The sequence below is a fragment of the Nicotiana attenuata genome, chromosome 7, assembly GCF_001879085.1.
Source record: "Nicotiana attenuata strain UT chromosome 7, NIATTr2, whole genome shotgun sequence".
Taxonomy (NCBI): Eukaryota; Viridiplantae; Streptophyta; class Magnoliopsida; order Solanales; family Solanaceae; genus Nicotiana; species Nicotiana attenuata.
Genome location: NC_031995.1, coordinates 81,579,512 through 81,602,384, shown reverse-complemented (window position 1 = coordinate 81,602,384; position 22,873 = coordinate 81,579,512). Strand labels below are relative to the sequence as shown.

The 22,873-nt window shown below is 42.2% G+C and overlaps 1 protein-coding gene across 1 annotated transcript; it reads right to left on the bottom strand.

Moving 5' to 3' along the window:
- On the bottom strand, positions 2,038-4,013 carry LOC109230559 (aldehyde oxidase GLOX-like). Its single transcript, XM_019396037.1, has one exon. The coding sequence runs from the start codon at positions 3,896-3,898 to the stop codon at positions 2,234-2,236; it is 1,665 nt and encodes a 554-aa protein (XP_019251582.1). The 5' UTR covers positions 3,899-4,013; the 3' UTR covers positions 2,038-2,233.

Sequence of the window (22,873 nt, the reverse complement as noted above, 5' to 3'; positions counted from 1 at the left end):
AGAAATTTAATCGGTTAGCATATTATCAGTTGAAAAATAATTGTTAATGAAATTGATTATAAAAACATTATTAATAACTTTGCATCTTAAAAAGCTAGAAAAATATATTTTGAAATAGAAATATATGAACTTTTTAAAAAATTGGGCCTCTAGTTATAGCTCGATTTAGCCCCCAATTATGTTGAGCCACCCCTGTTAATACTTGAACTCTTACCTATTAGTATGAGGCAACGGATGAAGGCATGCTTAATTGTTCAATGGAATGTTTAGTTTGAGTATATCCAAACTCGGTTATAAAGCTGAATTTCTAATTTATTTTCAATAGAATTATTGACGTGCATTTTCTCAACGTCACGATCACTGCTATAAAAAATATTGTCAACAAAAATTAAGGAGAGAAAAAAACGAATTGGTCTTATTTATGACATATGTCACCTCCCTAGTAGAATTAGATCCAGATTTGATTAAATAAAGATAAATTTTGATTTATAGAGATGGAAAGAATAATTTTCCATCTTAAATATTTTAATAATATATAGATGGTATAATTCACCTATTTAATTCATGGAGAATATCAATTCTGTTATGTTGAAGAATTCCAGTCTTCAGATGCGATTCAGTATCAAAAAAATGTGATTTTCTTTTATTCTCATTTTAGGGTAAAGATATAATGCTCTTTAATTACACATACACAACTCTATTTTTCGTGCTGCAAGTTATGCCTTATTCTTCAGAATTGCAGGTGTAAACTTTAATTTCGGCATTCTTTTTCTCTGGGTAAGAAAATATGAACATGAACCATGAAACAATAACACAATGGCTAAAAGAGAAAACAAAGTGAGGCAGAAATACAAGGCCAAATTAGTAATTAAAGGATTTCTTTAAGAATATTGAGTCTAACCCTTTTATAAAGATAGGAAAAACATTCACTTTAGGTTGCTAAACGCCATCGTGGAATTCTTGCTTTAAGTTTTCTCATATAATCGTATGTTGGAAAACTAATTCAAAGTTATAGTATGAAATTTTAATTATTTAGGATTTGATATTTGCTAGTTTATTTAATTCATGTCTAAATATGATTTGTAGTTAGAATTATAGTAAGAAACTTATTTTAACTAGAAATATAAAAATCTATTCCTATATTAATTCTTACTGCAAATCCTATTTTGACATGAATTAAATAAACTAGCAAATATTAAATCCTAAAAAATTAAGATTCCTTACTAAAACTTTGAATTAATTTTCCAACATAAAGAGGACAAGCCTTTCACGAAATTGAAAAAAAAAAAGTTTACGTACAAAGTGAGACAGAAATACAAGGCCAAATTAGTAATTAAAGGATTCTTTTAAAAATATTGAGTCGAACCCCTTTATAAAGATAGAAAAAACATTTACTTCACGTTGCTAAACGCCATCGTGGAATTCTTGCCTTAGGTTTTCTCATATAATCGTCCAAGTAAGAGAGGCACGAAATTGGAAAAAAAAATACAAAAAAAGGTTTACGTGCATCCAATCAACTTTAGAGGAGGCAAGGATCGATACAACTGTGTTGAACGCCATTAATTTGCCAATTATCAACTTTTTTTATTTGTGACAAACAATTTATTAAAAGCGTTGAAGAAGCATTTCATTAAACATTATTTTCATATTCTGTGCAGACCACCGCCTCTCTATTAATCCCATGCCATCACATAGATTGTGACAATAAAAATATCTTTTAGTCAGAGGCTTGACATGTCTTAGAATTAGAAGAAAAAAAACAGATATAATTGTAATAAGATAACAGGAAAATTAATGAGGGGAACAAGCTAAGCCTTTCGTTATTGCAATAGACTGCAATATTTTGAATAATCAATACAAAAGGATCGAGTTTTCATGCTTACAACCTGATAATAAAATTGTTTCCATCACACCTAATAATAAAATGTCAACCTGTAAATGACCCCAAAAAAAAAAATCTCTCTCTCTCTCTCTCTGTCTCTTCTTTTTTTTTTTTTTTTTGGTTTGAGTATTCCAAAAATAATGGAAAAGGGGAAGGTAAAAGGAAAAAAGACCTTTAATAATTAATGAAATCGAGATTAAAAAATTGTATAAAATTAGTGAAATTTTTTTTAGTGCAACAGTCCAACCTAGCTAGTTAATTACTGGGAAAAAAATTCACCTTTTGGATTGAAATAATAGGCCAGCGCCACCTAACGACGTAAAATTATATTTTTAAAAAAAAGCTAGTTAATTACTGAATCCTGACCCAGATTCCTTCACTTGGTATGTCTTGATGTACCACAAAAAGAAGATAATAACCTGCTGGAGCCAAATTACTTGAATTTGGAAAGATCGAATTAATTTTGTAAGCTGATTTTCCAACTCGTGTCACGTCTCCATTAAAAAGCACAAGCATTCTTTGGTTCATAGTAAATGAATGTGTATTAAATCCTGGCGCAACCATTGTTACCTTGACCAAATCTCTGTTTACGGATCCGGGTACGGTAAATCGAATATTGACCCGTTGTCCATATTTGATTTTATGTCGGGAAGCGGGTGAAATAATCTGTGGGCGTGAATTTGCAGATTCTGAATCCAAATATGATGGTGAAAATGTTTCCAAGCTTAATTCTGTCGGGTAAAGAACTCCCGTGAAGTTATAAAACACATGTGGATTACTACCACCCACAAGAACTCGACCATCACGAAGTAAAATGGATGTTGAGTGGTACATTCTTGGTATAGTATTTGAGTTTTGTACCTCGAATCTAGAATCGGATGGATTATCGGGTCGGTAAATAACCGGACTCAAAACGGGGCTCCTACCAAGTTCCCAACCAGCAGTGCCTGCCGCTGCTCCATTGATGATCAAGACATTTCCATTTGGTAAAATTACCATGTCACCCATTGTTCGAGCAAGTGGCATGGTTTCCATGATCCACTGTGGATTCGGGTCGGTAATTGTAATCCGACTGCAAGTATTTAATGCACCCAAAAAGTTACCACTACTAGCATTAAGGTACGAGCCTCTTGGTGTTCCACCACAGACCAAAACCTCAGCTTGAATTATTTGTGCTTGTAAATTCTTTAATGGAAGAAGAACTGCAGACCCCGTACTTGGATAATTTCTCGGGTCGCCACCAGGTATTTGTGGGTACGTCTTCACCACCGTGTTTGTTGTATAATTGAACAAGATAGCTCGGTCGTTGGCGAAAATGAAGAGATTTCCATCCACATTGAGAAAAACAAACGGGTACAGATTGTTTTCCTCTCTAGGATCATTAGTCTGCTGAAGAAAGTGTAGGTTAAATACATTGTTGGTTGAAGCAGTCTTGGGATAGAACTCATAGTTAAAAGCCTCACGACCGCCAATAATAATTTGCCTTCCGTCAGGAAGAATATGATTAGTGGCGTACCAACGACTTTGAATTAGGCCTCCTCCTATTTCTTTCCAGTCACAAGTGCTGCCATTGCCATTACATGGTCTAAAAACTCTTACGACATTTTCACCGTCGTTGAAGCCACCAGTTTGAACCAAAGAACCGTCGGAGGTGGCAGAGCCAGAGGAGCACCACACGTCGGTCTGGACCATGAGGGGTCGTACAGAGTTTGTGGAAACATCGTACTCGACAGAATGGGCAGAGCAGTCGAGTTTCAAGGCGAGGTCATTAGGATTGTTGCGGCATTTGCCATCGGGCAATGAGATGTTCGACGTGCCAAAGTCAGTACGATCATACATAATTACTCTATCATTGTTGAGGAGTTGCATATGCATGGCTGAAATGCCAATGTTGGATATCAATAAGTCCCAACTGCCTCCGGCAGCGTAAGCCAATTTTCTGTAACATGGTTGTAGCATAAGCAGAAGCAACTGGCCAAGAATCAAGAAAGGAATACCTGTTGTTCTAGTTTTCATTAGCTTATTCGTTCTTTTTGCTTTCTGATTCTGATAAATATTCTCGACCAAAGGCGAAGACAGAGGAGAGTTTTGAGAAGCAGAGGAGATGTGAGTATAATCTGACTTTGTGCGAATGTCTATAGAAGCTGTATATTTAGGCGGGGATATCCTTTATATACTGGCAAGATGGTAGGGATATTATCACTTTTAGCTCGCGCCAGAAACTATTTATATTTAGTCAAAAAAGTGCATAATTTTTGTATATAACATACCGAATCTATATATATACAAATTTTATACATTTTCGGCTATTATTTTTACAGTGGCTATACAGTATCATTTTTCCAAGATAGTACCTTGGTTGGAAATGATGCTGTCATTTGCGTACAAAAAATAAATATTCCGGGGAAGAAAGAATATTGGTTAAAGATACTTGCGATATATGTATACCATAATGTATCATATATGTTGTGTGGAAACAGAATTTTGGTATCAAGTAATGTTGACCTGATAATCTTACTAATATTAATTACTTACCAGGATACCTTGTTGTTGACAAGTCTGTAGTAATAAAATACTCATATTTAGGCGACGTTTCAATGAAAAACTTTGCAATTTTTTTTTTTAATAATTAAATTCATATATTCAGGTTTTCACCTCTTGTGATGATGGGTCTAGCATTAACCCTCCCTTTTGACATTAACCCCTCCCTTATTTATTAATAATAAGAAATAGTACAAGGAGGAGGACATTAAATCTTACCTCCGGAAATCCTATCTAAATCATTAATTTTAACAATTAAATGCATAGAGAGATTGCATGATCCCCTCTAGGTAGCCTTACTAAAACAAAAGAAAACAAAAAAAACATGAAACCTTCTTTAAGTAATGCTGGCAGGAGCCTAATATCTTGTACCATATTCTAACTAAAGATATGGTTATGACTTGGTTGCATATTCCAACTAATTGACACAGCATAAAAAGCATCATATATTATGCTTGAAAGATGTGGTCTTTAATCTTTTAATAATGCAAAATAGAGAACTGAATGATTAGTCAACATCGTCCTGTCACGCTGTGCGTTATCTCCTTGTAAAAATGTCTGATTACACTGCGGATTGTTGCCTATGGGAGTCAATAACCTTCAACTCCTAACTTATAATCTTCTTCTGAGGCTTTCACCAATCGGGTGTCAATTTAGACCAATCTTTAGAACTAAAATATCAAATACTATACTTCATGCTTTCATGTTCTAAAGAATGCAATTAATATATCCCCTTTTGTCACGATCCGGAATTTCCACCTTCGGGACCGTGATGGCGCCTAATATTTCACTTGCTAGACAAGCCAACGTTAGAGGATCCTTAAGCCAATTTTAACCAATTCCAATAACAAAATCAATTAAGCCGAAATAAAACTAAAACTGAGTGCGGAATAACATAAAAGCCAATCATATCTAATACAACCCGGATCTGGAGTCACAATTCACGAGCTTCTAAAATTTTCTACAAACAGAGTATGAAAGAAGTACAACTGTCTCGAATGAAAGAGCAGTAAATAAGGGGAAATGGAAGGGGACTTCAAGGTCTGCGAACGCCGGCAGATCTACCTCGAGTCTCCAAGTTAGTAAATCCAAGCTGCTATAACTCACGAACAGCTGCGGCCAGTACCAAAGTCTGCACAAGAAGTGCAGAGTGTAGTATGAGTACAACCGACCCCATGTACTCCGTAAGTGTCGAGCCTAACCTCGACGAAGTAGTGACGAGGCTATGACAAGACACCCATATAAATAACCTATGCAGATAACAATATACGTACAAGATAACAACAGATAAAAGCAAAACATGTACTATTGGGAAGGGACATGCGAAAGGTGTACAAGATACGATAATTATAGTAGAAATGATAATCAGAACAGTCAATATGCCTTTAACCAGTAAAACGAATACTCACAATGAATAAAACTACACGACATCACCCTTCGTGCTTTTACTATCAACCTCACTATGGAACAATAATACTACACGGCATCTCCTTTCGTGATTTTACTCTCACTTTCATCATAAAACAATAGATACGGCACGGCATCACCCTTCGTGCATTAACTCTCAAAATATGGTACGGCGTCACCCTTCGTGCATTAACACTCACAATATGGTAAGGCATCACCATTCATGCATTAACACTCAAATACGGAAAGGCATCACCCTTCGTGCATTAACACTCTCCCTTACCATATAACAATGAGTATATAGCAACGGGGAGATAGAATGAACAAGAACAAGCCTTACGTAAAAATGGTTCCACAATACCAACCTCAACTTTAGAACCAATACTCAATTACCACAGAAAGCTCATAAACGCCGAAAGAACGAATAATTTGATAAGTAACTAGTCTAAGCATGGATAACATGATCAAAGTAGGCAATAAATTACAAGGAACAACTCCCACCCGCATGCTTTAACCCAATAACAACGCACAAGTGCTCGTCACCTCACATATACGTTGTACCCAACACTTGAACGTGTATCAAATAGGCGAACAAATCCTAATCCCTCAAGTCAAGGTTAACCACGACACCTACCTCGCTCCAAGGATCAATTCATAGCTCAACCATGACTTTGCCTTTCAGACAAGCCTCCGAACCAACAAAATCTAGCAAATTACCAATCAAACGATTCAAATTAAGCCTCAGGAACCACCCACGATTGCAAAAGAGTCAATTTAGATCATTATTGAAAAAGACAACAAAAGTCAACTCCCGAGTACCCGTTCACCCCCGAGCCTGGTTATGTAATTTATTTTGAAATCTGACCCCAATTTGAGGTCTAAATCCGAATTTTACAAAAATCCCTAATTCTACCCAAACCCCAATTTGAACCATGAAAAAACTAGATTTTAGGTTGAAATATTATGAAATGTGATTAAAGATTGAAAGAAAGTAGGTTAGAATCACTTACCAATGGATTAGGGAAGAAAGGTTCTTGGAAAAATCGCATCTAAGGGTTTTCTTGTTTTGAAAATTTGAAGAATGAGAGAAAATCTTGTCTAACTTGAATTTTACCAGTTGCAAATGTCGCAATTGCAACCTGGGTTCGCATTGAGAACCCCGCAAATGCGAGAAAACCTTCGCAAATGCGAAGCCTCAGCATTTCTACTATCATCGCAATTGCGATGATTTGTTCGCAATTGCGAACATTGGCCAATCCGCAAATGCGATCATTTGATCGCAATTGCGAACAATTTCCTCCAAGCCCCACTTCGCAAGTGTGAAGTCTTGTTCGCAAATGCGAACTTGAGGTGCCCCAGCTACTCTTTGCAAATGCGAGGAGTTGCTCACAAATGCGAAGCCTGACCTCGCAATTGCAAGGTCAGAGGCCTGCACCAGAACTGAAACACACCAGCACTTTCCTAAGTCATAAGTTCACTCTGTAGCCTATCCAAAACTCACTCGAGCCCTCGGAGCTCCAAACTAAACATGCACACAAATCCAAAAATATCGTAAGAACTTGCTCGCACGATCAAATCGCCAAAATAACACCTAGAACTACAAAATTGAAAGCCAAATCAAATGAAATTTTCAAGAAAACTCATGAACTTCTATTTTAACAACCGGACGTCTGAATCGCGTCAAACCAACTCTGTTTCTCACCAAATTTGACATACAAGTCATAAATATAGTAATGGACCTATACCGGATTCCGGAACCAAAATATGGACCCGATATCAATAAAGTCAAACATTGGTCAAACTTTTAAAGTCATTAAGCCTTTAAACTTTCAAATTTCAAGAAAAAGCAATAACTCGAGCTAGGGACCTTCGAATTCAATTCCGGGCATACGCCCAAGTCCTAAATCAAGATACGAATCCACCGGGACCGTCAAAATAAGGGTCCGGGTCCGTTTGCTCAAAACGTTGACCGAAGTCCACTCAAATGGACTTTTAAGGCAAAATTTTCATATTTTATCAGTTTTTAACATAAAAGCTTTTTGGAAAAACACCCGGACTGTGCACGCAAGTTGAGAAAGACTAAAATAAGATATTTGAGACTTTGAAACAAAGAATTAGGTTTTAGAACTCTAGATGACCTATCGGGTCATTAAATTCTCCACCTCTAAAACAACCGTTCGTCCTCAAACGGACATAGAAAAGTACCTGGACTGGTGAAAAAGGTGTGGATATCTACTCTTCATGTCCGACTCGGACTCCCAAGTAGCTGCATCGATGGCTGACCTCTCCACTACACTCGAACTGAAGGATAACTCTTTGACCTCAACTGATGAACCTGCCGGGCTAGAATAGCCACCGGCTCCCCCTCCTAAGTCAAATCCTTGTCCAACTGGACATAGCTGAAATCTAACACATGGGACAGATCACCGTGACACTTCCAGAGCATGGAAACATTGAACACCGGATGGACCGCTGATAAACTAGGTGGCAATGCGAGTCAGCAAGCCACCTCACCCACTCTCTGAAAAATCTCAAAAGGTCTGATATACCTAAGGCTCAACTTGCCCTTCTTTCTAAACCCTATCACACCCTTCATGGGTGAAACCCGGAGCAATACCCTCTCTCCGACCATGAATGCAACTTCACGTACTCTACAGTCAGCTTAAATTTTTTGCCTGGACTAAGCTGTGTGAAGTCGCTCCTGAATAATCTTGACCTTGTCCAAGGAATCCTGTACCAAATATGTACCCAACAATCGAGCCTCCCCAGCTCGAACCATCCAACAGGCGATCGGCACCACCTCCCGTATAATGACTCGTAGGGAGCCATCCAATATCTGTATAGTGCGCTCGGACTGTCCGTCCATCTAAGGAAGAAATGTTGTGCTCAACTCAACCTGCGTGCCCAACTCACTTTGTACTGCCCTCCAGAAGTGCAAGGTGAACTGCGTACCTCAATCGGAAATGATAGACACGGGCACACCGTGAAGACGGACGATCTTGCGGATGTAAATCTCAGCCAACCGCTTTGAAGAATAGGTAACTGCACATGAATGAAATAAGCTGACTTGGTCAGCCTGTCCACAATGACCCAAACTGCATCGAACTTCCTCTGAGTCTTTGGGAGTCCAACAATAAAATCCATAGTGATACGCTCGCACATCCACTCAGGAATCTCTAACTTCTGAAGCAAACCACCAGGTCTCTGATGCTCATACTTTACTTACTGACAATTTAGATACCGAGCTACATATGCAACTATATCCTTTTTCATCCTCCTCCACCAGTAATGCTGCCGCAAGTCCTGATACATCTTGGCGGCACCCGGATGAATAGAATACCGGGAATTGTGGGCCTCCTCAAGAATCAACTCACAAAGTCCATCTACATTCGGCACACAAACACGACCCTACATCCTCAAAACTCCATCATCTCCTACAGTAACCTGCTTGGCATCACCGTGCTGCACCGTGTCCCTAAAGACAAGCAAATAAGGGTCATCATACTGTCGCTCCCTGATGCGCTGAAATAAGGAAGACCGAGCGACTGTACAAGGTAGAACACGACTGGGCTCTGAAACATCCAACCTCACGAACTGATTGGCCAAAGCCTGAACATCTAATGCAAGCGGTCTCTCACCGATTGGAATATACGCAAGGCTGCCCATACTTACTGCCTTCCTACTCAAGGCATCGGCCACTATATTGGCCTTCCCGGGATGATACAATATGGTGATATCATAGTCTTTCAATAGCTCCAACCACCTCCTCTGCCTCAAGTTGAGCTCCTTTTGTTTGAACAAGTACTGCAAGCTTCGATAATATGTGAATACCTCACACGACACGCCGTAAAGATAGTGCCTCCAGATCTTCAGCGCATGAACAATGGCTGCCAACTCTAAGTCATGAACAGGGTAATTCGTCTCATAAACCTTTAACTGCCGTGACGCATATGCAATCACCATGCCATCCCGGATCAATACCGCACCAAGTCCAATACGAGATGCATCACAATATACCATATAAGATCCTGAACCTGTGGGCAACACCAACACTGTCGCCGTAGTCAAAGCAGTACTGAGCTTCTGAAAGGTCGCCTCACACTCGTCTGACTATCTGAACAGTGCACCTTCTGGGTTAACCTGGTCAACGGGGCTGCTATAGATGAAAACCCCTCCACAAACTGACAGTAATAACCCGTCAAACCCAAGAAACTTCGGATCTCTGTAGCTGAAGTGGGTCTATGCAAGTTTTTAACTGCCTCAATCATACCTCTAGAAACTCACAAACAACTGGTACTGAATCCATGGAAGGAACCTCCGCACTAGAATCGCGTACATAAGCCAAATAAGCTAGATACCCCTTCTCGACCATATGCCGAGCCTTCACATAAGAGATAACCCTACGGCTAGAATAGCCAGGAGTCCCTCTCCACTCTAATCGAGGCAACCCCGACAAGGCTAAGGTCACCGTCTTGGCGTGACTATCCAATATAGCGTGATAAGGTGACAGCAAATCCATGCCCAAGATAACATCAAAGTCTACTATATCAAGAAATAGAATATCTACACGTGTCTCAAGACTCTCAATGGTAACCATACAGGACGATAAACACGATCTACAACAGTAGCATCTCCCACAGGTGTAGACACATACATAGGAGCACTCAAAGAATCACGAGGCATAACCAAATATGAAGCAAAATAGGATGACACGTCGGAATAAGTAGAGCCCGGATCATATAGAACTAAAGCATCACTAAGGCAAACTGAAAAAGTACATGTGATAATGGCGTTAGATGACTCAGCCTCAGGCCTGGCTGGAAAAGCATAGCATCAGGGTTGGGCCCCACCACTCTTGACTACATCTCTAAGACGGGCCCTAGCTGGCTGGCCTCCACCTCTAGCAGCCTGACCTCCACCTCTAATAGCCTGACCTTTACCTTTAGCTACCCGACCCCTACCTCTAGTTAGCTGAGCGGGCGGTAAAGCACCCGGTGCCGGGACCATGGCACGAGAACCCTGATGTTGTGAGCTGCTCTATGCCCGAGGGCAAAATCAAGCAATGTGCCTCGGATTGCCACAAGTATAATAGAACCTCAGCTGTTGTGGCTGCTGACCCTAAAACTGACCCCGTTGACCTGAGAAACCATTGAAAACTCTGGAACGGAGGTGCACTAATAGGAGCTGGTGGTGCATAGTAGGCTAGCTGGTCGGAGTAGGGCATATGAGGGCCACGACCACCTAAAGCACCGTGGGACGCTTGGAGTCCTAAATGAAACGGCCTGGGACGATGGCCTCTACCGAAAGTACCCCTGCCTCCAGATGAGGCACCACTGAACCCACCGAAATGACGGGGCCTCTTATCAGACCCCTGACATCCCCCCTATGTAAGAACCATCTCGACTCGCCTGGCGACATTAGGAGCTGTCAGAAAAGAAATATCACTACCAATCTCCTTGGCCATCTGCAACTTGATAGGCTGAGCGAGTCCCTCAATAAACCACCTCACCCCCTCTCTCTCTCGGTAGGAACCAGAAGAATAGCATGACGGGCCAGATCCACAAAACGGGTCTCATACTGAGTGACTGACATACTGCCTTGCTGGAGACGCTCAAACTGCCTGCAATAATCCTCTCTCAGTGTGACAAGAAGGAACATCTCAAGAAATATCTGAGAGAACTAGTCCCAAGTAAGAGCAAGCGACCAAGCTGGTCTAGTAGCTACAAAATCCTTCCACCATCTCTTGGCAAAACCCATCATCTGAAACACAGCAAAATCGACCCCATTGGTGGTCTCAACTATCCCTAAGTTCTGCAGCACCTCACGGCAGCGATCAAGATAATCCTATGGGTCCTCAGAAGGAGCACCACTAAAGTGAACTAGAAAGAGCATAATAAACTTGTTCAATTTCAATAAGCCCTCAGAAGACATGGTTGGTCCATCACCGGTCTGTGCCGCAACACCGGCTGAACTACCCCAACTGGCTAGGCTGTTGGAGTCTGATACTAGGGAGCCATCTACTCCGGAGTGTGAGTAGCGGGAGTCTGTGCTCCTCCCCCAGCCTGAGATATGGTTGGTGCCATAAAAAATGTACCGGCCTGGGCCACACTCTCCATAAGGCCCACTAAACGGACTAGAGCGTCCTGAAGCACTGGAGTGGCGATGAACCCCTCCGGGACCTGAGCTGGTAAACCAGGCATAGTCTGAGCTGAAACCTCCTCATCAAACTCCACCTGGGCTCCACTGCTGGTGCTGCTTCTCGAGCTCTGGGCTGAGCTCTGCCCCTATCTCGGCCTCTGGCACGACCTCGGCCTCGACCTCTGCCTCTCGTAAGGGCTGCCACTAGGGGCTCCGGCTGTTGTCCTGCTGAAATGCGAGAGAACAAGTGTAGAAGAGTTCAATTAGCAATGAGAGAGTAAAATCACACGATAGAGAAGAATAGAAGTGAAATTTGTTCCTAAACTTCATAGCCTCTGAAAGATAAGTAGAGATGTCTCCGTACCAATCCTCTACACTCTACTAAGCCTGCTTGTGACTTATGAGACTTAGCCAACCTAGTGCTCTAATACCAACTTGTCACGATCCGGAATTCCCACCTTCGGCACCGTAAATAGCGCCTAACATTTCACTTGCTAGGCAAGCCAACGTTAGAGGATCTTTAAGCCAATTATAACCAATACCATTAAAAAAATCAATTAAGCTGAAATAAAACTAAAACTGGGTGCGGAATTACTCAAAAGCCAATCGTATCTAATACAAAAGGATCTGGAGTCACAATTCACGAGCTTCTAAAATTTTCTACAAACAGAGTCTAAAAGAAGTATTACTGTCTCGAATGAAAGAGCAGTAAATAAGAGGAAATGGAAGAGGACTTCAAGGTCTGCGGACGCCAGCAGATCTACCTCGAGTCTCCAAGTCAGCAAATCTGAGCTGCTACACACCACGAACAGTTGGGGCCAGTACCAAAGTCTGCACAAGAAGTGCAGAGTGTAGTAGGAGTACAACCGACCCCATGTACTCCGTAAGTACCGAGCCTAACCTCGACGAACTAGTGACGAGGCTATGAAAACACACCCACGTAAATAACCTATGCAGATAACAATATATATACGTATAAGATAACAAAAGGCTAAACATGTATTATTGGGAGGGGACATGCGAAAGGTGTACAAGATATGATAATTACAGCAAAAATGATAATCAGAATAGTCAATATGCCTTTAACCAGTAAAACAAATAAAGACAATGAATAAAACTGCACGGCATCACCCTTCGTATTTTTACTCTCAACCTCACTGTGGAACAATAATACTGCACGGCATCACCCTTCATGTTTTTACTCTCACTTTCATCATAAATTAATAGATACATCACGACATCACCCTTCATGCATTAACTCTCAAAATATGGCACGACATCACCCTTCGTGCATTAACACTCACAATATGGCACGGCAATACCCTTCGTGCATTCACACTCAAATACGGCACGACATCACCCTTCGTTCATTAACACTCTCCCTTATCATATAACAATGAACATATAGCAACAGGGAGATAGAATGAACAAGAACAAGCCTTACGTAAAAATGGTTCCACAATACCAAACTCAACTTTAGAACCAATACTCAATTACCACAGAAAGCCCATAAATGCGGAAAGAACGAACAATTTAATAAGTAACTAGTCTAAGCATAGATAACATGATCAAAGTAGGCAATAAATTACAAGGAACAACTCCCACCCGCATGCTTTAACCCAACAACAACGCATAAGTACTCGTCACCTCACATATACGTAGTACCCAACACCTGAACAAGTAGAAAATAGGCAAACAAATCCTAATCCCTCAAGTCAAGGTTAACCACAACACTTACCTCGCTCCAAGGATCAACTCAAAGCTCAAACACAACTTTGCCTTTCAAACAAGCCTCTAAACCAACAAAATGTAGCAAATTACCAACCAAACGATTCAAATTAAGCCTTAGGAACTACCCACGATTGCAAAAGATTCAGTTTAGGTCATTATTAAAAAAAGTCAACAAAAGTTAACTCCCGGACCCGCTTGGCCCAAACCCGAAATTCAGACCAAAACCTGAGTACCCATTCACCCCGAGCGTGGTTATGTAATTTATTTTGAAATTTGACCCCAATTTGAGGTCTAAATCCTAATTTTATAAAAAATCCCTAATTCTACCCAAACTCCCAATTTCCACCATGAAAACACTAGATTTTAGGTTGAAATATTATGAAATGTAATGAAAGATTGAAAGAAAATAGGTTAGAATCACTTACCAATGGATTAGGGAAGAAAGGTTCTTGGAAAAATCGCATCTGGGGTTTTCTTGTTTTGAAAATTTAAAGAATGAGAGAAAATCTTGTCTAACTTGAATTTGACCAGTTGCAGATGTCGCAATAGCCACCTGGGTTTCGCAATTGCGAACCCCGCAAATGCGAGAAAACCTCTGCAAGTGCGAAGCCTAAGCATTTCCACTATCATCGCAATTTTGATGATTCGTTCGCAATTGCGAATATTGGCCAATCCGCAAATGCGATCATTTGATCGCAATTGCGAACAGTTTCCCCCAGCCCTACTTTGCAAATGCGAACCTAACAGAGGTTGCAAATGCGAAGCCTGACCTCGCAATTGCGAGGTCTGAGGCCTGCACCAGAATTGAAACACACCAGCACTTTCCTAAGTCCAAAATTCACTCCGTAGCCTATCCAAAACTCACCCGAGCCCTCGGGGCTCCTAACCAAACATGCACACAAATCCAAAAACACCAGACGAACTTGCTCGCTGATTAAATCGCCAAAATAACACCTAGAACTATGAATTGAATACCAAATCAAATGAAATTTTCAATAAAACTCATGAACTTTTATTTTAACTACCGAACGTCCGAATCGCGTCGAATCAACTCCGTTTCTCACCAAATTTGACAGACAAGTCATAAATATAGTAATGGACATATATCGGGTTCTGAAACTAAAACATAGACCCGGTATCAATAAAGTCAAACATTGGTCAAACTTTCAAAGTCATTAAGCCTTTAAACTTTCAAATTTCAAGAAAAAGCAATAACTCGAGCTAGGGACCTCCAAATTCGATTACGGGCATACACCAAAGTCTCAAATCACGATTCGAACCTACCGGGACTGTCAAAATACCGATCCGGGTCCGTTTGCTCAAAACATTGATCGAAGTCAACTCAATTGGATCTTTAAGGCAAAAATTTCATATTTTATCAGTTTTTAACATAAAAGCTTTTCGAAAAAATACCCAGACTATGCACGCAAGTCGAGAAAGGCTAAAATGAGATATTTGAGACTTCTAAATAAACAATTAGGTTCTAAAACTCTAGATGACCTGTCGGGTCATCACATTCTCCACCTCTAAAACAATCGTTCGTCCTCGAACGGACATAGAAAAGTACCTGGACTGGTGAAAAAGTGTGGGTATCTACTCTGTATGTCCGATCGGACTCCCAAGTAGTTGCCTCGACGGGCTGACCTCTCCAATACACTCGAACTGAAGGATATCTCTTTGACGTCAACTAACGAACCTACCGGGCTAGAATAGCCACCAGCTCCTCCTCATAAGCCAATCCTTGTCCAACTGGACACAGCTGAAATCTAACACATGGGACGGATCACCCTGATACCTCCGGAGCATGGACAAATGGAACACCGGATGGATCGCTGATAAACTAGGTGGCAATGCGAGCCTACAAGCCACCTCACCCACTCTCTGAAGAATCTCAGTCTGATATACCTAGGCCTCCAATTTCCATTCTTTCCGAACCTCATCACACCCTTCATGGGTGAAACCCGGAGCAATACCCTCTCTCCGACCATGAATGCAACATCACGAACTCTACGATCGGCATAACTCTTCTGCATGGATTGAGCTATGCGAAGTCGCTCCTGAATAATCTTGACCTTGTCCAAGGCATTCTGTACCAAATATGTACCCAACAACCGAGCCTCCCCAGCTTGAACCATCCAATTGGCGATCGGCACTGCCTCTCGTATAATGCCTCCTAGGGAGCCATCTGAATGCTTGATTGGTAGCTGTTGTTGTACGCAAACTCCGCAAGTGGCAAGAACTGATCCCAAGAACCTTCGAAGTCTATAACACAAGCACGGAGCATATCCTCCAATATCTGAATAGTGCGCTCAGACTGTCCGTCCATCTGAGGATGAAATGTTGTGCTCAACTCAACCTGTGTGCCCAACTCACGTTGTAATTCCCTCCAGAAGTGCGAGGTGAACTACGTACCTCGATCGAAAATGATTGACACGGGCACACCATGAAGACGGACAATCTCGCTGATGTAAATCTAAGCCAACCGCTCTAAAGAATAGGTAACTGCACAAAAATGAAATGCACTAACTTGGTCAGCCTGTCCAAAATGACCCAAACTGCATCAAACTTCATCTGAGTTTGTGGGAGTCCAACAACAAAATCCTTAGTGATACGCTCCCACTTCCACTCAGGAATCTCTAACTTCTGAAGAAAACCGCCAGTTCTCTGATGCTCATACTTTACTTGCTGACAATTTAGATACCGAGCTACATATGCAACTATATCCTTCTTTATCCTCCTCCACCAGTAATGATGCCGTAAGTCCTGATACATCTTGGCGGCACCCGAATGAATATAATACCGGGAACGGTGGGCCTCTTCAAGAATCAGTCCATCTACATTAGGCACACAAACACGACCTTGCATCCTCAAAACTCCATCATCTCCTACATTAACCTGCTTGGCATCACCGTGCTGCACTGTGTCCCTAAAGACAAGCAAATAAGGGTCATCATACTGCCGCTCCCTGAGCGCTCAAATAAGGAAGACCGAGCGACTGTACAAGCTAGAACATGACTGGGCTCTGAAACATCCAACCTCACAAACTAATTGGACAAAGCCTGAACATCTAATGCAAGCGGTCTCTCACCGACTGGAATGTACGCAAGGCTACCCATACTTACTGCCTTTCTACTCAAGGCATCGTCCACCACATTGGCGTTTCTAGGATGATACAAAATGGTGATATCATAGTCTTTCAATAGCTCCAACCACCTCCTCTACCTCAAGTTGAGCTCCTTTTGTTTGAACAAGTACTGCAAGTTCCGGTAATCCGTGAATACCTCACACGACACGCCGTAAAAATAGTGCCTCCAGATCTTCAGCGCATGATTCCAAGTCATGAACAGGGTAATTCTTCTCATGAACCTTCAACGGCCGCAACACATACGCAATCACCCTGCCATCCTGCATCAATACCGCACCAAGTCCAATACTAGATGCATCACAATATACCGTATAAGATCGTGAACCTGTGGGCAACACCAATACTGGCGCCGTAGTCAAAGCAGTCTTGAGCTTGTGAAAGCTCGCCTTACACTCGTTTGACCATCTGACCGGGGCACCCTTCTGGGTCAACCTGGTCAACGGGGCTGCTATAGATGAAAACCCCTTCACAAACCGAAGGTAATAACTCGCTAAACCCAAGAAACTCCGGATCTCTGTAGCTGAAGTGGGTCAAGGTCAGTTCTGAACTGCCTCAATCTTCTTAGGATCCACCTGAATTCCCTCTGCTGATAAAACGTGCTCCAAGAAAGCGACTGAGTCCAACTAAAACTCGCATTTTGAAAACTTAGCATATAACTGGCCGTCACTCAGAGTCTGAAGTACGATCCAAAGATGTTGCTCATGCTCCTCTCGACTACGGGAATAGATCAAGATATTATCAATAAACATAATCAAAAATGAATCCAAATAGGGTTTGAACACCCGGTTCATCAAATCCATAAATACTGCTAGGGCATTTGTCAACCCAAATGACATCACTAGAAACTCATAATGCCCATATCTAGTCTGAAAAGCTGTCTTAGGGACATCGGATGCCCAAATCCTCAACTGATGGTAGCCAGACCTCAAATCAATCCTTGAAAACATCTTGGCACCCTGAAGCTGATCAAATAAGTCATCAATCCTCGGTAATGGATATTTGTTCTTGATGGTGACTTTGTTCAACTACCAGTAATCTATTCACATCCTCATCGATACATCTTTCTTCTTCACAAACAACACGGGCGCACCATAGAGCGAGACACTAGGTCAAATGAAGCCCTTATCAAGCAAATCTTGCAACTGCTCCTTCAATTCTTTCAACTCTAGCGGGGCCATACGGTATGGCAGAGTAGAAATGGGCTGAGTGCCCGGAGCCAAATCAATACAGAAGTCAGTATCCCTATCGGGTGGCATCCCAGCAGGTCTGCAAGAAGCACCTTTGGAAACTCACGAACAACTGGTACTGAATCCATGGAAGCGACCTCCGCACTAGAATCGCGTACATAAGACAAATAAGCTAGACACCCCTTCTCGGCCATATGCCGAGCCTTCAAATAAGAGATAACCCTACAGGTAGAATGGTCGGGAGTCCGTCTCCACTCTAATCAAGGCAACCCCGACAAGGTTAAGGTCACCATCTTGGCGTGACAATCCAATATAGAGTGATAAGATGACAACCAATCCATGACCAAGATAACATCGAAGTCTAATTATCAAGAAGTAGAAGATCTACAATAGTCTCAAGACTTTCAATAGTAATCACACACGAATGATAAACACGATCTACAACAATAGCATCTCCCACAGGTGTAGACATATACACAGGAGAACTCAAAGAATCACGAGGCATAACCAAATATGAAGCAAAATAGGATGACACGTAGGAATAAGTAGATCCCGGATCTAATAGAATTGAAGCATCTCTACGGCAAACTGAAACAGTACATGTGATAACGGCGTCAGATGACTCAGCCTCAGGCCTGGTTGGAAAAGCATAGCATCGGGGCTGGGCCCTACCACTCTGAACTACATCTCTAGGACGGGCCCTAGCTGGTTGGCCTCAAACTCTAGCAGCCTGATCTCCACCTCTAATAGCCTGACCTCTACCTCTAGCTTCCTGACCCCTACCTCTAGCTGGCTGAGCAGGTGGTAAAGCACTCGTTGCCCTAATGATGTGAGTTGCTCGATGCCCAAGGGAAAAATCTAGCAATGTGCCTCAAATCGCCACAAGTATAACAGGACCTCAGCTGCTGTTACTACTGACCCTGAAACTGACCTTGTCAAGCCGAGAAACCACCCTGAAAACTCTGGAGCGGAGGTGCACTAATAGGAGCTGGTGGTGCACTGTAGGCTAGCTGGTCAGAGTAGGCCATGTGAGGGCCACGACCACCTGAAGCACTGTGGGATGCCTAGAGTGCTGAATGAAACGGCCTGGGAGAATGGCCTCTACCGAAAGAACCCACTGCCTCCAGATGAGGCACCACTAAACCCACCGGAATGAAGAGGCCTCTTGTCGGACCCCTGAACTTCCCCCTGTGCAAGAACCATCTCGACTCGTCTCGCGACATTAGTAGCTGTCAGAAAAGAAATCTCACTCCCGGTCTGCTTGGCCATCTGCAACTTGATAGGCTGAGCGAGTCCCTCAATAAACCACCTCGCCCTTTCTATCTCGGTAGGAAGCAGAAGAATAGCATGACGGGCCAGATCCACAAAACGGGTCTTATACTGAGTGACTGACATACTTCCCTGCTAAAGACACTCAAACTGCCTGTGATAATCCTCTCTCAGTGTGATAGGAAGGAACTTCTCAAGAAATATCTGAGAGAACTAGTCCAAGTAAGAGCAAGCGACCCAACTGGTCTGGTAGCTACAAAATCCTTCCACCATCTCTTAGTGGAACCCATCATCTGAAACATAGCAAAATCGACCCCATTGGTCTCAACTATCCCCATGCTCCGCAGCACCTCATGGCAGCAGTCAAGATAATCCTGTGGGTCTTTAAAAGGTGCACCACTAAAGTGAACTAGAAAGAGCTTGGTAAAGTTGTCCAATCTAAATAAGCCCCCAAAAGACATGGCTAGTCCATTACCGGCATGTGCCGCAACACCGGATGAACTACCCCAACCGGCTGGGCTGCTGGAGTCTTATACTGGGGAGCCATCTGCTCCGGAGTGTGAGTAGCGAGAGTTTGTGCTCCTCCCCCAGCCTGAGAGATGGCTGGTTCCATAAGGAATGTACCGGCCTAGGCCACACTCTCCATAAGGCCCACTAAACGAACTAGAGCGTCCTAAATCACTGGAGTGGCGATGAACCCTCCGGAACCTGAGCTGGTCCAACAGGCACAGTCTGGGATGGAACCTCCCCATCAAACTCCACCTGGGCTTCACTGTTGGTGCTGCTGCTCGAGCTCTGGGCTGAGCTCTGCCCCTACCTCGGCCCCTGGCGTGACCTCGACCTCGACCTCTGTCTCTCGTAGAAGCTGCCACCGGGGGCTCCGGCTGCTGTCCAGCTGAAATACAGTACATGTTCTCGCCATCTGCGAGAGAACAAGAGTAGAAGAGTTCAATTAGCAATGAGAGAGTAAAATCGCACAATAGAGAAGAATCGAAGTGAAATTTGTCACGACCCGGAATTCCCACCTTCGGAACCGTGATGGCGCCTAATATTTTACTTACTAGGCAAGCCAACTTTAGAGGATCTTTAATCCAATTTTAACCAATTCCAATAACAAAATCAATTAAGCCGAAATAAAAGTAAAACTGAGTGCGGAATAACATAAAAGCCAATCATATCTAATACAACCCGGATCTGGAGTCACAATTCACGAGCTTCTAAAGATTTCTACAAATAGAGTCTGAAAGAAGTACAACTGTCTCGAATGAAAGAGCAGTAAATAAGGGGAAATAGAAGGGGACTTCAAGGTCTACGGACGCCAGCAGATCTACCTCGAGTCTCCAAGTCAGCAAATCCGAGCTGTTACGCCTCACGAACAGCTAGGGCCAGTACCAAAGTTTGCACAAGAAGTGCAGAGTGTAGTATGAGTACAACGGACCCCATGTACCCCGTAAGTGTCAAGCCTAACCTCGACGAAGTAGTGACGAGGCTATGACAAGACACCCACGTAAATAACCTATGCAGATAACAATATACGTACAAGATAACAATAGATGAAGGCTAAACATGTACTATTGGAAGAGGACATGCGAAAGGTGTACAAGATATGTTACAGTAGAAATGATAATCAGAACAGTCAATATGCCTTTAACCAGTAAACGAATAAACACAATGAATAAAACTGCACGGTATAACCCTTCGTGCTTTTACTCTCAACCTCACTACGGAAGAATAATACTGTACGGCATTACCCTTCGTGCTTTTACTCTCACTTTTATCATAAATAAATAGATACGGCACGACATCACCGTTTGTGCATTAGCTCTCAAAATATGGCACGGCATCACCCTTCGTGCATTAACTCTCGCAATATGGCACGACATCACCCTTCGTGCATTAACACTCAAATACGGCACGGCATCATCCTTCGTGCATTAACACTCTCCTTTACCATATTACAATGAACATATAGCAACAGGGAGATAGAATGAACAAGAACAAGCCTTACGTAAAAATGGTTCCACAATACCTACCTCAACTTTAGAACCAATACTCAATTACCATAGAAAGCCCATACACGCCGGAAAAACGAACAATTGGATAAGTAACTAGTCTAAGCATGGATAACGTGATCAAAGTAGGCAATAAATTACAAGGAACAACTCCCACCCGCATGCTTTAACCCAACAACAACGCATAAGTACTCGTCACCTCACATATACGTTGTACCCAACACCTGAACATGTAGCAAATAGGCAAACAAATCCTAATCCCTCAAATCAAGGTTAACCACGACACTTAGCTCGCTCCAAGGATCAACTCGAAGCACAACCACAGCTTTGCCTTTCAGACAAGCCTCCGAACCAACAAATTGTAGCAAATTACCAACCAAACGATTCAAATTAAGCCTTAGGAACTACCCACGATTGCAAAAGATTCAATTTGGTCATTATTGAAAAAGTCAACTCCCGGGCTCGCTTGGTCCAAACCTGAAATTCAAACCAAAACCCGAGTACCCATTCACCCCGAGCCTGGTTATGTAATTTGTTTTGAAATTCGACCCCAATTTGAGGTCTAAATCCCAATTTTACCAAAAATCCCTAATTCTAGCCAAACCCCCAATTTTACCATGAAAATACTAGATTTTAGGTTGAAATCTTATGAAATGTAATGAAGAGTGAAAGAAAATAGGTTAGAATCACTTACGAATGGATTGGGGAAGAGTGGATCTTGGAAAAATCGCAATTGCGAACATTGGCCAATCTCCAAATGCAATCATTTGATCGCAATTGCGAACAGTTTCCCCCCAGCCCTTGTTCGCAAATGCGAACTTGAGGTGCCCCAGCTACTCTTCGCAAATGCGAGGAGTTGCTCGCAAATGCGAACCTAACAGAGGTCGCAATTACAAAGCCCGACCTTGCTATTGCGAGGTCTGAGGCCTGCACCAGAACTGAAACACACCAGCACTTTCCTAAGTCAGATATTCACTCTGAAGCCTATCCAAAACTCACCCGAGCCCTCGGAGCTCCAAACCAAACATGCAACAAATCCAAAAATACCATACGAACTTGCTAGCGCGATCAAATCGCCAAAATAACACCTAGAACTACAAATTGAACACCAAATCAAATGAAATTTTTAAGAAAACTCATGAACTTCTATTTTAACAACCGGACGTCTGAATCACGTCAAACCAACTCCGTTTCTCACCAAGTTTGACAGACAAGTCATAAATATAGTAATGGACCTATACCGGATTCCGGAACCAAAATATGGACCCGATATCAATAAATTCAAACATTGGTCAAACTTTCAAAGTCATTAAGCCTTTAAACTTTCGAATTTCAACAAAAAGCGATAACTCGGGCTAGGGACCTCCGGATTCGATTCCGGGCATACGCCAAAGTCCCAAATTATGATACGGATCCACCGGGACCGTCAAAATGTGGATCCGGGTCTGTTTGCTCAAAACGTTGACCGAAGTCAACTCAAATGGATTTTTAAGGCAAAATTTTCATATTTTATCAGTTTTTAACATAAAAGCTTTCCGGAAAATACCCGGACTGCGCATGC